General features: G+C 35.8%; 2 protein-coding genes and 1 non-coding gene across 3 annotated transcripts in view; 2 read left to right on the forward strand and 1 right to left on the reverse strand.

The window, feature by feature from the left end:
- Positions 1–38, forward strand: part of TRNAY-GUA (transfer RNA tyrosine (anticodon GUA)) — a 90-nt gene extending 52 nt beyond the window's left edge. The window contains exon 2 of the tRNA in view: positions 3–38. This is a non-coding gene — a tRNA (tRNA-Tyr). The remainder of the gene's footprint in view (positions 1–2) is intronic.
- The window catches only part of PNPase (Polynucleotide phosphorylase), a 19492-nt gene extending 12400 nt beyond the window's left edge, over positions 1–7092 (forward strand). Inside the window, exons 10-13 of the mRNA XM_053757362.2 lie at positions 621–808; positions 1235–1358; positions 2066–2299; positions 3693–7092. Coding sequence (XP_053613337.1) covers positions 621–808; positions 1235–1358; positions 2066–2299; positions 3693–3845 — 699 coding nt within the window. The 3' untranslated portion in view covers positions 3846–7092. The remainder of the gene's footprint in view (positions 1–620; positions 809–1234; positions 1359–2065; positions 2300–3692) is intronic.
- Positions 4791–16639, reverse strand: LOC128676912 (uncharacterized protein). The gene is made up of 6 exons (XM_053757363.1): positions 16486–16639; positions 16234–16412; positions 15570–15668; positions 14419–14582; positions 8363–8709; positions 4791–7269 (listed from the first exon to the last, which is right to left on the reverse strand). Exons 2-6 carry the CDS (start codon positions 16373–16375, stop codon positions 7107–7109), a joined length of 915 nt encoding a protein of 304 aa, XP_053613338.1. The 5' UTR covers positions 16376–16412; positions 16486–16639; the 3' UTR covers positions 4791–7106.
- Positions 16640–18158: the final 1519 nt, after the last annotated feature.

Consider the following 18158-nt stretch of genomic DNA (forward strand, 5'->3'; position numbering starts at 1 on the left):
GCATCCATAGGTCGCTGGTTCAAATCCGGCTCGAAGGAATATTTTTGATGATTTTTTTTATTAATTTTAGTTATAATAAAATGTATTTTTTTCACTCTCAAAATATTAGTCAGTTGTTATCTATGGGATCTATTCAAACATTGCCCACTGGAAATCAGCAGTAGGATATTTTTTTTTTTTCGACACTTATTAAAATCTAGATTTTGTGTATTTTTTCCACTCTCAAAGTATTAGTTAGTTGTTTTATGGGATTAATTCAAACACTGTCCACTGAATATCAGCAGTGGATTCAGTTGAAATTAATTTTTTGACGTCAATAAATCCTAAAAGTAAGTATCTTAAATTGAACAAGTTTATTTGTTAGACTAATTTAAAAATACCCCGACTTTCTATATTCATTTCGCTACAACTTTTGAACGGCTGAACCGATTTTCATGAAACATCGCTAAGTACACTCGGGATAAAATTATCTATGACACAAAAAAGAAACTAAACGAAAATAGGTTCATCCGTTAGGGAGCTACGATGATGACAGATACACAGATAGACACGTGAAACTTATAACACCCATCTTTTTGCATCGGGTGTTCAAAATGGCATTTTAATTGGTAAACTCTCAGGGCATAGAAGATTACATGGGCGACATGGATTTCAAAGTGGCTGGCACCAAGAAGGGCATCACGGCGCTGCAGGCGGACGTGAAGCTGCCGGGGCTGCCGCTCAAGATCGTGATGGAGGCGGTGCAGAAGGCCTGCGACGCCAAGGCCAAGATCATTGACATCATGAACCAGTGCTTGGATAAACCTAGGTAGTATTTTGGGTTATATATAAGCGTAAAAAAAATAAGCAAACCCACTAATACTATAAATGCGAAAGTTTGTGAGCCTGGCCTGTGTTCTTTCACGAAATTATTATTGGATTGTTATGAAATTTGGTACACGAGTAGAATATAACCTGGAATAACACCTAGGGTATTTTTTATACCAAAATTCCCACGGCTGCGAAGTATCGGGGCGCAACCAATAATATAACAATATTACGCGTCTCTTTCTTTATTTTACTGACTTCTCTGTATGTGTTTTCTTCGTGCAATAAAGAGTTTACAAACAAACATAACATAGTATATATGGCATAATGATTTTTAAGCATAAAGTCTTATTCACTGAGCCCAGAATACTGAAATTCATAAATATATAAAAGCTAAATGTGTAAATTTGTTTGTATTTGATCGCAGACAAGGTCGCAAGGAGAACATGCCAGTGATAGAAGAGTTAGAGGTGGAAGTCCACAAGAGGGCGAAACTTGTGGGGCTCGGGGGAATCAACCTGAAGAAGTTATATGTGGAAACTGGAGTCCAGGTAAATATTTAAAGTTTATTGCACTCGGGATATTCAAATAAATAGAAATGATAAGACGTGCCCCAGTCGCTCCATCGTTCTCCGTTGTTTTGAAGTTTATTGACGGACAATGCAGAAATTGATAGACGTAGGTATGACAATGTCAAAGTCTATGGAAAACAACGGAGCGATAACACACTATGTCGACGTCGATGCAACGTAGCAATGGCACTGGGTCCAAACAGTACAAAACCATAAAATATTTATGTTTGTTATGTGTTAAGTGAAAAATCACAAAATGTAAGAAGATAAAACTTCTTGTTACTGAGATCGTCGATATGTATAATCGATATGTTGACATTTGCAAATATGTAATTAAAAACAACTGTCGTTGTCTATGGTGGCATGGCTGTATGGGTTTACATCCCTTTGGCTTTCCTTATGGATAAACGAAACCAAAAAAAAATCTATAGTGATTTTATTTAACACTAGCTTATTCAATAATAAAGCAAATTTCCCACGCGTATATTTATTTTTCCGGGATGAAATGTACCCTATGTCCTTCCCCACACTTCAAATTACATGTATGCAAAATTTTGAGAAGATTGTTTGAATAGGTACAGCGTGAACGCTAACAAACTTACTTTCGCATTTATAATATTTTCACATGTTATTGCTCTTAATAGATGAAATAATACATTTTGATAGCAATATTGTTAATTACGCAGGTGACACCAATAGACGAAACGAAATACAGTATATTCGCGCCGTCTCAAACGGCAATGGAGGAGGCGAAAGCTCGCATATCGTCGTGGTTGTCGGCGGAGAGGACGCCGGAGCTGGAGTTCGGAGGCGTGTACTCGGCGCGGGTGGTGGAGGTGCGGGACGCGGGTGTGCTGGTCGCGCTGCATCCGGCTCTGCCGCCGGCGCTGCTGCACAACTCACAGCTAGACCATAGAAAGGTATGTACAGGTTGCCCAAATAACAGGTATACACTTTAGTTTTGTAATTGTATTCCATGAAATATAAAATATATCAAGTATTCCGGCTGGCAGTGCAAACATGGAAAATAGTGTCAGACAATTGTCCACGTCTAGCAGCATCGTAGATGCGAACCCTTTTTATCACGTTTTTCATCACATTTTCATACATTTCCTGCGTTATCTCAGTGACTGTGTCTCGAATATTTTAATTGCTGAAGGTTCATTGGCCTGTTAGCATAAACACGTTCCTTTAGATAGCCCCCACAAAAAAAAGTCAGGAGCTGTTAAATCATGCGATCTTGGGGACCAATCGATGTCACCGTTTCTCGAAATTAATCGACCGGAAAACATTCCTTTTAATATTTCGTAAAACGTTTTAATAATTAAAACACGTTGTTCCGTCGTAAAACGCTCAATAATAAATTTGCCGTATCTACACAGTAATTTTCATGCAACAACTGTCATATTTACCGCCAAAAAAAAAATGGCGGCAAAAAAAGTTGTCTACCTTGTGGGACATGGGGCAAAGAAAAGCCACTCTTTTATAACACCACACACATACATGAAAGGTGGTAGTACTTTGTAGTACATGTCATAACGTAGTTGGCATCCCCGAATTCTATTGTAGTTCTAGGAATAACGTTGTGGGCTATATTATTAGTAACTCTTTCTTGTTTAAATTCCTTTTCATCCATCTGTATATGTAATGTAGCTATTTGTTGTTCTAATAATTAAATAATATCTTTAAAATATTTTTTTTTCAAATGTAACGAAACTCGTTCTTTTCATTCATCCCCTCTCATTCGTTCAAAAACATATCTCGTCTCATCCATCCATGGTTTAAAAACTTTCAATCCCACATGTATTTCTTTCAATAGTCATTATATACTAAGTATTATTATAAGGTGGTAAGCGTTTGAGAGTTTGTATGTTTGAGGCGGGTAATTTCCCGAAACTACCGAACCGATTTCAAAAATCTCGACATGGTGAGTTCGAGATTTTTTTATTTATATATTGTACTAGCTGCGCCCCGGGGCTTCGACCAAATACATACATATTGTCAGCCTATTTTAGCTATGTTCACAAAATAAACGAATTTGAATTTTAATTCGCTCACGTCGGAATTTGGAGATAAAAGTACCCTATTCCAGGTTATATTATACCCGTGTATCAAATTTCGTAACAATTGGTCCAGTAGATTTTGCGTGAAAGAGTAACAAACAAACATACACACATCCTCACAAACTTTCGCATTTATAATACTAGTAGGATTGTATGTATTGCAGGTTTCTGCACACTTTTTTAGTTCAATAATAATTGAGAGTTATTGTATTGTAATTTGTGTTCAATAAACATTCTGTCTCGTCCCTAGATAATGCACCCATCAGCGTTGAACCTAAACGTGGGTTCAGAACTGCAAGTGAAGTACTTCGGGCGGGACCCAGTGTCGGGACAACTGCGGCTGTCCCGCAAAGTGCTTATGTCCCCGCCGCCCGCGCTCGTCAGGAAACTCGACAAGAGCTAGTGATATCAGAGTGATGTGATTGTGAAGTGATCGTTGTGGAAATCCATTGTTTTGTGTTTTCATCAGTCATATATGTATTATCTTCAATCGTACACTCACAAAAAAATTAAAGCATATTTTAAGCTAATGTTATGTTTTGTCTCGTTCTGTCAATGTCAAATTTTGTAATGTGCGATAGTGACAAATGATACTTACTTATAGGTTATCATATGCCAATATACTTTACAATTTGACATTGACAGAATGAAACAAAACGTATTTTGGCTAAAATTGTTACCTACCTTTTATATGGAGGGTATATTTATAGAGAAAAGCGTGAGGCATCGCGTCGCTTCACTTCCGAAAGTGTGAGTTCGACTTTTTGCATATTGTGTGCATGTCGAGATTCTATCTACCGTGTAGATAAGTTTGTAAATTCATACATTTGAAGTTCATAAAGCTGCCTTTTATGGCGCTTGTTACAAATTCCTGAAATTGTACATTGTCTTATAGCCATTTTTTTCATGTATAAAAAATAACGAAGATCTGTTATTTTTTCTTTTTTTGTTATTTACTAATAAACATGCGGACATATGTAATGTTCCCGCCTGTCCCTAGCAGAAGGGGCGAACCCAAGAAATGCTAGCTTGATGTAGTCATGCCGATGCCGACGACCGTGCGAAGTTCCTCCGACGCTCAACGGATGAGGAAAAAACTGAGAAAGCACAAGAGATGCTGACATATGTAAATTTTGTAGGAAGTACTACCAAAAATTAAACTTGTATATATTCAACATATATTTGTTTTTGTTTCAGAATTAAACTTATCTATTTAGAATTAGTCAGAGGTGGGCATTATTCGAATATTGTAAAATGGATATTCGAATTTAATTCATTCTTTATTCGAATAAATTTGCCCACCTCTGGGGCAGTCAGATAAATTGTCACTCAAAATAAAAAGCCAATATATTTTCATTTGTATATTGAACGAAATATTCTGTACAATTCTATGAAAATATTGTATCACAAAGGACGTTTTGTCGAAAGGCACTGCGTTCCGTCGGCCGGGGCCTTTCGTTTGACGTTTACAGCGAAATGTGACATCGCTATACAAACCACCAAAGGCGTCAGTAACATTAAACTGTATTATATACAAATTAGTATTTCTTGCCAGCTTTGCTGACTAGATTTTGTTTCATCCATTGTGGGCATTGGGCCCACGAGGTGGTCATGGCTCATTCTCCTTATCTGTCATTCATAAGGCCTGTGCCCCGAACATTAGGGACATTAAAAGTCTATAATGATTATGGGACGTTAAATTTAGGTTAACTAAATTGCCTTCGTCCTAAATTGTGTGAGCAGGCCAACAACAAAATAACCGACAATCGACGCCAATTTGATGTATGTATATTTTATTAAATAGATAAATATATGAGGTCACATTCCCCGGCAAACCTTGTCACTTACAATCTACAACAAAGTAATTGTCAAAAAATAAGTAATCAACAATACTTCTATACAGAAACGATTAAATACGTAAAAAATATTACAATACAAAAAACGTAATAATAACATATCAATTTCCACTTTTAATACTCGCAGTCTTTGATTTCGTTGTGACTACAGCATTAATTAACATTTAATAATTATATTCTATTTACAATATTCGATGAAATACATTAATTCGATTAGGAATGCTCTGCGCAGAGCCAACTATAGATACCTTACACCGTGCTAGAAAGGGTACCGTGGCAACGGAAACTGTTACTTAGCTAAACTAAAGAGGCGAACATCCGCCAAAATTGTGAACTGTACTGGTAACATTTTTAAAAGATACCACACGTGATTCAAGCAATTCAACGGCTAAGAAAAAAAAATAGATTCTTTAAATTTGCTCTCGAAAAATACAAATATTAGAATAAGTACAGTGGATGACCTTAGTTATATTTATAGAGCTACCATAATGTAGCTATTTATTATTATAGTCAAACCACTACAAAATATACAAGCAATTGTATAGTAATTGCTGTCAGTCTACGTGAGATCATAGCGACTTAACCGTTGCCACCGTACTGCGCGTGCGTACCACATCATAAAGCAACGCATAACGTCAAAAAAATATCTATACACACAAAATATTATGCATCCGAGTGATTTTTATAAATGGCAATCACCGATGACTCTAATCTTCATAATAGATGCCAAACCATAGATGGGTTATTCACAATCACAACTTGTAGTCTTCGCCGGGAAAATACTGAGCGTAAACCCATCTATGTGCCTAGCGTTTCAGGGGTGCTATTTGTAACATATGGCGCAGCAAAAAGTATACCATTTTAATTAAAAACTGGCAACACAAATAATATCATTCATGTCGTCAGTTTTCGAAAATAGCACCCCACTTACGCCCCGTTTATTGTTACAGAAATTACAAATTGATTCAACAAAATCTATATTTATCTTGCTGGCAAGATATTTCGTTCGCAAGTCTTGTTTTAGTTCTATGTTAGTCAGAGAGGCTTTTTAGTAATATCCCTATTCGTTGGCAAGACTTGATCGATTTTCATAGCCTCAACAAGTGCTACCCGATTCATACACACGTAATATTGCACGTAAATGCGAAATAACTGCATTTTCCCCTTAAGGAGATTCTTAATGTGTAATGGATAACACTGTAACATGGTTGACAATTCGAAAAATGCAATTGAGTATTTTTAACGTCGATTTATAAATTTTCGATATTATTCATAAATTTCATCTATTTACCATATTAGAAGAATCTTATTGTGATCATATAAGGCACAAGCATTTAAGGCTGTTTTTTTTATTTCGATTCAATAACTTCGAAAAAAATTAATATATTTCTTAATTTAATATATTAATTGTAATGAAATAAATCATATTTCAGACTACCACAAAACCATCTTAATCTTCAACTAAAATCAAATGTTAAATATTTGAACGTACAAAAATATCTTCTCTTTAAACATGATTTGATATAATATCTTTAATACATAATTCTTACGATCTAAAAATCGTTTCGTGGTAAGTCATTACGACTCGAGCCTTTACTTCGCAATCAAATACATTCGCAAGTCCAATTATATTTATGAAGTCACAAACAATACTAATTTAAACATGAAATAGTCTGAAAGCGCAAGACAAAACTCCACCTCCACAACTCTTGCCTGTCAAATTCCAAAATCAATGTGATCCTTTGGACTCGGCACGGGTCAGCAAGACACGGGTCTTGGTCTAAAAATAGGTAATATAAAAATGAACCTTACTGGCTAAGACCGAAGAGTTTGAGTGCGTTGAAAGCGGTGGCGAGCGCGACGTCCTCAGGACTGCGGGACATGAAGCCGGCCACGAGCTCCACGATGGCGGGCAGAGCGCACGGCTCGTTGCGTTGAAACGTGCAGTAACGGTTCACGAAGGTCATTGACCTGCGTGTTTTATATACTATGTTAATCAGTGAAAATTTAAAAAATAATTTCTTAGCTGTAACATATCTGCCTTAATTCTTTATTCAATATAGGATGATTAACATCACTTATTGAAGACGAAAAAATACTCATACCTACAAGTCTACTGCCGACCTCCAAAGCGCGGGTTGATATGACAAAATAGTTCGTTAAAAATCTGTTTTTCAAAAACTACATTTTTCATAACTGATGATATAAACATAGTAACATATTGTCTAATCGTAATCTATCATTTATATGCAATTTCATGTGGAGAAAATTTGAGTAAATACTTTAAAAGTTGATTGACCAACAAACATAAATAGGAGAAAATATAAATATAGGTACAATCGATCAATAACGATAGGTATTAGCACACTCTGATAAGCCAATCGAAATGTCAACCTTTATCTAGACACAATATCTTGTTTTAGACATAGATATTTATTTTTCACTATTTTCATACATATATGTGTATAAATGTATGTATGTGTATACCTATGTACACTACTCAACAAATTCTATACATTTTTTTAATTGCAAAGCTAAGTTTTTTAATACAAGATGTATGAGTTGGAGAAGTTGACTGAATCGAAAACGGTGAGCAGCAAAATGCGTGTGGCCATCTGTGGCCACATCGTATAAAAACTATAATATACTATATAACTATAATTCGACGACCGCCGTGGCCTAATGGTCATCATGCCGGACTGCTACACTGAAGGTCCCAGGTTCGAATCCCGGTCAGGTCAACATGAAAAATGATATTTTTCAGATTGACCTGGGTCTTGGATGTTTATCTATACGCATATATATACGTATATGTTATAGAATATTGTATCGTTGAGTTAGTATCCCATAAGTTTCGAACTTACTTTGGGGCTAAATCAATCTGTGTCATTTGTCCCTATATATTTATTTATTTATTAATACTTTGTTTAAAAGAAAGTTCGAAATCAGAAAATGTTACGACATAATTTCTCAAGATTATTGTTATATTTTTCGCTAAGAAATTAAATAAATTGATATTAATTATCATATATTTTAAGTTTATCAAAGTGGTATGCGGACTCACCTCTCCGTCAACGAGTCTTTAACGTGCAACGGCAGTTTAGACGCCCTCATATTCGGATACATAAACGGAGAATCCGTTTCCACGAGCAGTTTATCCAGCGGCAGGATACTCTCCGACAACAGCCTCCTGATGCCCCCATCGGACTTGTCCTTACAAACATACCCAGTGATACCGATGTAGAAACCTTTTTCTATATATTTCAAACCCTGTTCGACGGAGCCTGTGAAGGAGTGGATAACTACTGGAGGTAGACGGTTCGCGAATTCGTCTAGTATCTTTATGAGGTCGTCCTGAGCTTCCTTTTCGTGTACGAACAGAGGTTTGTGGAGTTCACACGCCATTTCCACCTGTAATAAAAGATTTTCGATTATGTATATTATCTTCGTCGTTAAAATGGAAAGTATATAAATCATTAAAATTAAAATGGATGGAAAGTATTTCAGGACTCGAGCTGTAATCGAAACCACGTCCCTGCTTAACCTGGATAATGTTTTTGACCACTGAGCTATCGAGATGCACCGGTTCGACCGGAATCGTCAAGCCCTACCTGTCGGTCGAATTATTTCATACTAGCTGCGCCCCGGGTCTTCGCTCCCGTGGCAATTCGGGGCATAAAGTAACCTATGTCCTTCTCCCTATTTCAAACTACGTGTACGCAAAATTTCAAGAAGATTGTTTGAGCAGGTAAAGCGTGAAGAGGTAACAAACAAACACACTTACTTTCGCATTTATAATATTAGTTAGGAATCCGCTCGCCTTCAAACCGACGTATTTTTCATTACAGAGTAGCAAGTGCTCTTCTAATCGCCACTCCAACGTTTCGAGTGAGGGATTATATGTTTATCGGTATATATAAGTATAGATACCAAAGATGAACTTGGTTTTTCGCCATAATCCACCAAACCCACGAACCTAATAAAGGCAGAGTAGTGCGATAGATAGTCCCTATAAATAATACAATTCAATTTCCTAAAGATTAAATTAACATATTAATTGATAGCAATGTTAGTGAGAGTGGATCATATTGTTATTCAAGCAAAAACTAGTTCCATACAACATTTAATTAAAAACGTAACCCTCGCGTCATCATTCTAAGATCAAATATTTCTTTTTCAGTGGAAATATTTATAATATTACTTAAGATGCGAAAGTGTGTTTGTTAATATCTTTGCTACGCTTTCACTCCGTAACCATTCAACCAGTTATCAAGAAAGCAGGAATACACGTTATCACTGGTATAATGGAAGTGTAAATTTTGATGAAATATAATATTTACTTTATCCTAATTTTAGTAGCAGAAATTACATAATCATGAGTACGAAACGAATTCATCTTGTTTTTTAATTTTAGTTAAATGACATTCTGTTAACTAGATTTCTTAGAATTCTCTTTGTTTTGAATTTATAAACTTGCTAGCTTGTGTCCGCGGCTTCGCCCGCGTTCATTTCCCACGGGAATAGTTATTTTTCCGGGATGAAAGGTACCCTAAGTCCTTGCTTAAGTGCGTGAAGAGGTAACAAACAAAGAACTTTTGCTTTTCTAATATTAGTTAAGATTTATTGTTAGTTATATGACATTCTTTTGGCGATATTACTTAGAGTTATTTTTGTTTTGAATTTATAAACTTATGTGTGTGTGTTATGTGTGTATTAAATGTGTGATAAATATAAAAAGTTTTTATCACAATAAACAACACGAGAAATTCTAATGCGAGCGATCGGTGCGCAGCTAGTTAGGAGCGATCGGTGCGCAGCTAGTTAGGAGCGATCGGTGCGCAGCTAGTTTAGTTATAATAACTAGTTTTTCAGAGAAATTATCCTATACATCGTATAATGAACCACACAACAAGTCTTGTTATTTAATTTCCTACTAATATTATAAATGCGAAAGTTGTCCCGAAATTCCCACGGGTGCGAAGCCACGGGGCGCAGCTAGTTTAGTTTACTTATAAGATTTAATGTGATAGTCGATTAAACGATGTTTCCCGAAATTATCCTGCACAAATCTCTATGTGGCGGTAATATGGACGAATTTGCAATAAATCGGGTAATTTAATGTGCTGCTACGCATCGTATTTACAATTTGACCTCCGTTGTTCTGGCAGCGAGCCCAATTGTCGTAGAGGACGCGTGATGTAAACCAGGCATTGGCAATGTGTACGCTTTGATAAACATATGTAAAGGACTGTTAGGTATTCTTGGCGTGTGTGTTTCCCGCCTTAGAAATGGACCACTCCATTCGTAGGTGGCGTATGATATGTATGTATATATATATATTATAATCAGCACTCGGATCACAATCATAACCTGTTTTGATATACCTTTTGACTATGTACATTATGTACTTTTATATATTATTAGAAGAAAAAAAACATTGTAAGAAACAATAATGGTAAGCCGATCTGGCATGATAGGGACCAAGACTGTTCAAATATATAAATAACTATACATATAAAAATTTACGAGAAAAAGTGCCTGTGAAGGTCTAATTTCTGAATAAATGATTTGAATTTGAGGCGATTGGAGGAAGGACGGACTAAAAAGTATATAAAATTGTTTTTAAACCGTGTTAAAGATTTAGCGGTACTGTGTCAAACACCGTAGAATCTTTTAGGCGGACCCGTGCTTCAAGACGTCACAGCCGTCACAGCAAATGGAACCATTAATAAATAATAATAATACATAAATAAATATATTAGGACAAATCACACAGATTGAGCTGGCCCCAAAGTAAGTTCGCGACTTGTGTTATGGGATACAAACTCAACGATACTATATTTTATAACAAATACATATATATATATATATATATAGATAGACATCCAAGACCCGGGCCAATCATAAAAAGATCATCAAGATTTTCCATCATGACCCGACCAGGGATCGAACTCGGGACCTCTCGGTTCAGAGGGAAGCACTTTAACACTGCGCCACCGAGGTCGTCCATTTTGGTTAAGCGTCATTATTGTATAGTCTTAAAGCCATCTCACTTACAACGTTTACAATTAGAAAGAGTTGTTTACAAAACCAATTTACAACGATTGTAAATTGGTTTTGTAAACAACTTTTTGTATCAACGAACAATGCATGCTTGCAATTGTATTGAACTTGGTTTACTATAACGACCAGTTGACGAGGACGGCGTTTTCTCACGCTGGACGTATTAACTGACTTATATGCTAAACGCTAGCTAATATTATAATGGTTTGTTACCGCTTCACGCTCAATCTACTAAACCAATTCTTGAAATTTTGCATACATGAAGTTTGAAGTGTGGAGAAATACCTTTCATTCCGGAATTTCATTCAAACTACTAACTACCCGTGTAAAATTTACGCAGGCGAAGCCGCGGGCAAAAAGCTAGTATCTAGAAAAATTAATGACTTATTTATGGATTTTTATGTCCTCTTACATCAACGGGAGAGATTCCTCTCGCTCAGTGAGTGACATCTGGATTTTGGCCTCCGAAACGAGAGGACTAAAACATTAAAGTACTAAACTACTTTTTGTCACTACCGCACTTTACAAAATTTGGAATTGGCAGAACGAGACAAATCAGCTTTATCAATTTTTTTATGAATAACAATTGTAGTCTATAAGTATGACTCACAAAAATGTTGAGTAATTTTTCTTTCTTTTGTTACTTGTCAATAAACATTCTATAATTCACAACCAATTTTCAAACACATACCTTAATTACACAATGAGTTTAACCTCCAAATGGATTGGGTTATTTCGTATATACGAAATAACCCAATCCATTTGGAGGTTAAACTAATTCTCCCATGCCTACACTTTTACAATTTGGCTGCACGGGTTCATTGACTTGTGCACAATGCACGTCCTGATTTGAACAATTAAAACGATAAGATAAAAGATTTTCCAGTGTCAATATATCAGTATGATATCCTAATATAGTAAATGCGAGAGTAAGTTTGTTTGTTACCTCTTCAAGCTCTATCTACTCAACTAAACTTCTCAAAGTTTGAAGTACGGAGAAGGACATAGGGTACCTTTCATCCCGGAAAAATAACTGTTCACTTGAGAAATTAATGCGGGCGAAGCCACGAGCAAAAGCTAGTTAATAATAACTTTGATATTAATTAATCATGCTTTGTTTGTCTAGTACCGTTTGCTGATAAATAAGTTGTTTATAAAGACTGTATTTTACATCTGTAATGAAATTGAGTTATTGTGTATAAATGTTAAAAATTACAGTCTAGTTATAGGAGGCCAAATTTTATATAGTTTTTCATTACACAAACCCCTGCAGAAAACTCAAGAGGTAATTGCAGGGCCCAGGGTATTTGGAATAGCAGAAAATTATCTTCCATCTTTTGTTTGTCTTTCTTGGAATATATTTTATGAACTGGCTGATTCAACAGTTAACTCTCCGTCATATTCAAAATATTAAAACCCACCCGCTTCCACCACGTGCCGCAATAATTAGTATAAATTAACAGTTTCCTCGAAACTTGGAATGAAATGAACACACATTTAGATGCCTTTCGTTTGAACAGATACATCACAATGTGCTGAGGTATCAGAGCAGAAAACTCACTTCAATATTTTTAATTAGTGGATAGATATTATTAACATTTTAATTTTAAACGTTGTTTACGCACTTTCATACCCTTTTAATGGAAAAATATATCTGCTTTTAAGCATATGTTTGCTTCTGTATGGTATATCGATATTATCTCGTGGACCTCCGTGGCCTAATGATCATCATGCCAGACTGCTACACTGGAGGTTCCCGGGTTCGATTTCCGGTCAGGTCAACATGGAAAATTATCTTTTTCAGATTGACCTAGGTCTTATACATACATATATGTTATTGAATATAAGTATCGTTAAGTTTGTATCCCATAGCATAAGTCTCAAACTTACTTTGGGACTAACTCAATCAGTATGATTTGTCCCTATATATTTATGTATAACCTTCAAAACTATAATCACCCCTGATTGCCTTGGGTCCGGAATGATATGAACCAAATGTGAAGTTCCCATACAACAAATTTGTTTTTTTTGCCGTTTTTATAAATAAACGGAACACTTAGTGCGCGAGTCCTACTCGCACTGGACCGATTTATTTTCTAATACAGAAGCGGCAGTTTGGCCCTGTATCGAGTTCAATGTACTGCGATATAGAATCGCCGCGCCGGCGCACATTCGATGCATTCGTTACGTCACTAACATTGCCGTGTGAAAACAATAATGTACAACATTTCACTTTATATGCGCGTTCGTGAAGGTCGCCTGAATATTGGACAACAGTATACCTAATAATTTAGCCTGTCTATAAATGAGGGTGCTGCGTCTTGACTGGCAACACTACATGTTTTTCATTCGACCATTCTATTTGTTATTGAACTGGCTAAAAGTAGTAGGTACGTTAAAATACCCGTTTTCATTAGGGGCGGTTCGCAGAGCGTTTCGACCGCTGCGGCTGCGTAGTCGTTACAATCAGTAAATCATTTGCAAAATCAATCATTCATAAAATTAACATTACTACAGTACAGAGTAATTAAAGAAAATAAAATAACTTAATAAATAAATATATTAGGACAAACCACACAGATTGAGCTAGCCCCAAAGTAAGTTCGAGACTTGTGTTATGGGATACTATCCCAACGATACTATATTCTATAACAAATACATATATAAATAAACATCCAAGACCCGGGCCAATCAGAAAATGATCATTTTCCATCATGACCAGACCGGGATTCGAACCCGGGACCTCTCGGTTCAGAGGCAAGCACTTTACTGCGCGAGGTCGTCAAAGTCATATACCTAGTAAAACTCTCTGCGAACCACCGATGTGGTTTCGCCCACGAATGTCCTATTCGTGGATGTGCAGGTGCATGCACCATATCCTCCCGTGGATGTCGTACTAGACGACTAAAGGACACACAGCCTAAGCAGTGGATAGGCAACATGTCATTCCCAAGGAGGGCCAATCAGGCGGCCGGTTGTAAAATCACAGCCGAATCTTTAAAAAATCAAGGTTATTTTAACGCAAACGGGAACGTGCGAAAGAGAGAGAGATCTCACCTGCCGTTTAAATATCTCCCTCTGCACACGCGGCTCGGAGAAGTCCTTGCTGTAGTTGAGCCCGCACTCGCCGACCGCCACGCACTCGGGCGCGGCGGCCGTCTGCCGCAGCTCTGACCACATGTCCTCCTCCACCATCGACTTGGCGTCGTGAGGGTGCACACCTACGATTTTTTAAATATACCTTTAGTTACATTTTCGCGTTTTAATCGTGCTATTTTAATTGGCTACTAAATAATTCCTTTGGCAGAAACGAGCAATTTCTGACCTCATCACAAACTGTCATCAATTACAGGTGGACATATGTCATTAACATCTGATTCACGTTATAACATTATTCGAAGGAACAAATGACTATTCTAGTGTGAATATTGATTAATATTTAAATACTATTATGTGAGTGTCATAATTAATATTTGCTGCCTTATAAATAGGCTGAATAAATCATTACACTCAAGACTACAAAAAACAAATTTTGAACATAGACAAAGATTAGCTGAGATCAGATACCACAATCCGATGGATTTTTTTTATGTCGTAAATGAATTTGTATAAGTACTGTATTGAGATAAAGATTGTATGTAATTTTCATACAAAATAGAGATTTCATTTAGATTAATCAGAGCATGCAGCTCAGTGAAAGTATGAATTCAGAACTCAATTAGCACAAAATAGAAAACAATAATATTTGAACATGTGTTAACAGAATATTAAGTAATGAATTACTGTGTCCTCATTATGTAAGAAATGTATACTTCACATATATTGTAGGTAAAATTATTTCAATTTTAATCAAAATTTTTAGTAACTAAGAAAATGTACGTCTGAAAAAAAAAGTTTTACTCATTCAGATGCCTTTAGCCAGGTTGAATAAAATGTAAGGAGTAGATAATAAAAAGATTACTCAATAAAAAGTTAGCCCATATTTCAAAAAAACGCAATGGTTTATCAAATATGTCAAGCACTTTTTTTTTTCAAAATGTTAATTTCATTTTTTGCCAACAGATTGATTTAGTAATTAGTTGGGCAATAAGCATACATAGGAACAGACAAACAGCAGGAAGCGACTTTGTTATACGTATAGGTATATGTAATGATAGTGGGTATAGCTATTATTTTCTTTATAGCTTATTATAATTGAAATAAATTACCAGCTGTGGAGTAAATGGTTCCAGGGTAGAGGCGGGTCAGTCTGAGGGCTTCCTTACTGTTCCGAACTGATGTGCCTGTGACCATTATCTTTTGGACACCTGAAAAAGCATGTTTTGATTAGAGGTATATTATAGTAGAATCTAACCCCCTATAATTGAGAAAATTTGTCTGTCAAACTTTCATGCTAATCTCCTGGACTGATTTGGCAAAATTTGGAATTTAATGGCCTGAGGTCAAACATAGGCTATTGAGGTCATAGCTACGGGTAATAGCTAGTAAATACTCAATAGACCATATGTTAAGTTACCCTGAATCCCTATACCATAATAAAAGGAGCAAATCTATAATGAATTTGTGTAGATCCATGTCCTAATAGTATTTCATCTACATCTGACATGTATTATTTATATTTTGGTAGGTTAATATTCATTCCAGTTATTAAATCTTTTAAAGAAAATGTGTGTTGTATATTTTGAATATGAAAAAAATAACACTGTTCATTAACACATTATTCTCAATCAATTAAAAAGCTGAAATATTGAACATCGGCGCTATAACACTGCCGCATATATTACTTGTTCATTGCGTTATGACACGCAATTTAGGCCACTGTTTACTCGACTTCAAGAAGGGTTGTGTTTTCAGCATAGCATTTAGACATACCTGCATCTTTTGCCCTTTGTATAACAGAATCGAGATCACGGCCATATTTCTTGTTCGTCAGGTTAGCACCAACGTCGATTACAATAAGATTCTCATAACATCCTTTCAGCTCCTCAGAGATTTGTGTTTCTTCAGACGTCATCCTCAATTCGGGTGAAGCTTATTGAAATGGTGTTTACCTGCAACCGTATATTGTTAGTATGGTATATTACACTTAATTTTTTTAACAAATGAATTAAATTTAGTACATACAATTTGTATCAAACACTCCAGCGAAATAAGCCTCGAAATTCTAATGACTAGCCGAAAATAACACCCTTTTCACTGAACTGCCATCATGTTTCTGATATTTTTTTCTGAATCCGATCCGAAAATAAGCAAGCAAAGGAACGCGTTCGCTTCGCTACCTATCTAATTATTCGATTTATTGAATCTTTTCGTTATACGAATAGTCATATGTTTTAGGTAAGATACTGCTGAGCTGAGTGAAATTGCAATTTTAACTGTAACAAGGCAATCAATTGGCTGACAACGTAACGCCAATATCATATTTGTAGTTGGTTAGACTCTCATTCCAAATAAATATGTAAGTCAAAATTGTTCTATTTGATTCAACTCGATTCTTCTTCTATATATTCTATAACCGAAATCTATAGTTTAAGAACTGTTTGTCACTGTCAAAAATAGTAACTTAACGCTGACATTGACACATAGACAAAAACAAGGAATTACAGCTGACTGCTGTGCGATTTCCAAATTACGTTTCAAAAAATATAGAAAGAAAAGGAAATTTTAAAAGTGTTGTGCACAGGGCACCTTAATTTAGATAGCAAGCAAAACAAAATGGGAGCCCGATCATTTATTAAGAATAATCTATTAGCATTAGTAATGGTGCCAGTAATCATCGGTGGCCACTACACTTGGTATAAATTGCAAGAAGACGAGCGGTTGGTGTCGGCAGAGGAAAGGAACAAGCTTCCTTTTATAAAGGTAGGTAAATAAATGCTACAATACTTGTAGAATTCTATGGAGTTTCTATGTAACGTCTGCATGTTTCCTCTTAAATGTATGATCTTTACATATTATATCATTAATTTATAAGATTGGATTACCTCAATTTTTTATATTTTTGATAGTTATTTCGGAGCACCAATGATCCTCCTCAATAACTGCAGAGACTGTAAGTAAGGCAAAAATATTGGTAATGGTGCATGTGAAGCATGTTTTTTCTTTGCTAACATTTAAAATATGCTGTATTTGTACAATTCACCATAACATTACTAATACTTACTATTTGTGCTTTTTTCACCTATTCTGTCCCACCACTGGGCAAAGGTCTCCCTCAACTCCTTTTGAATCATTATATCCGATGCCAAATCCTTCATTATTTTTTTCCTAACATATTGCTAACAATATAGTTGTGTAGCCTGCATAAATGTGAGCTTGTTACCCAAAGTGTGTGTTTTCAACAGTCAAAATTGTTTTCAATGGTGGTTCACTTAAATGTGCACTTCACTTTACAACATAACCAAGAAAATTTGCTGTCTCTCTTGCATAGTCATAGATTTGTTATTTTTCACCTGTGTACCTCTTATGTGTGTTAGTTTTAATCCTACTAATATTATTAATGTGAAAGTTTGTGAGGATGTATGTGTGTATGTTTGTTTCTCTTTTCATGCAATATCTTTGATGGATGGATTTTTATGAAATTTTGTACACAGCTAAAATATAATCTGGAATAACACATAGGGTACTTTTTATCCTGTAATTCCCAAGGGAGTGAAGCCCCAAGGCGCAGCTTGTTCCTAAATTTTTGTGAAAAATACCTTGTAAATATTTATTTTCAGCAATCTGTTGTCAACTATGATCCAGTGCCAGGCGAGAGTCTTCTAAAGTATACAAAAGGTCCAAAGAATTAAATCTGC

The sequence above is a fragment of the Plodia interpunctella genome, chromosome 17 (assembly GCF_027563975.2).
Source record: "Plodia interpunctella isolate USDA-ARS_2022_Savannah chromosome 17, ilPloInte3.2, whole genome shotgun sequence".
NCBI lineage: Eukaryota > Metazoa > Arthropoda > Insecta > Lepidoptera > Pyralidae > Plodia > Plodia interpunctella.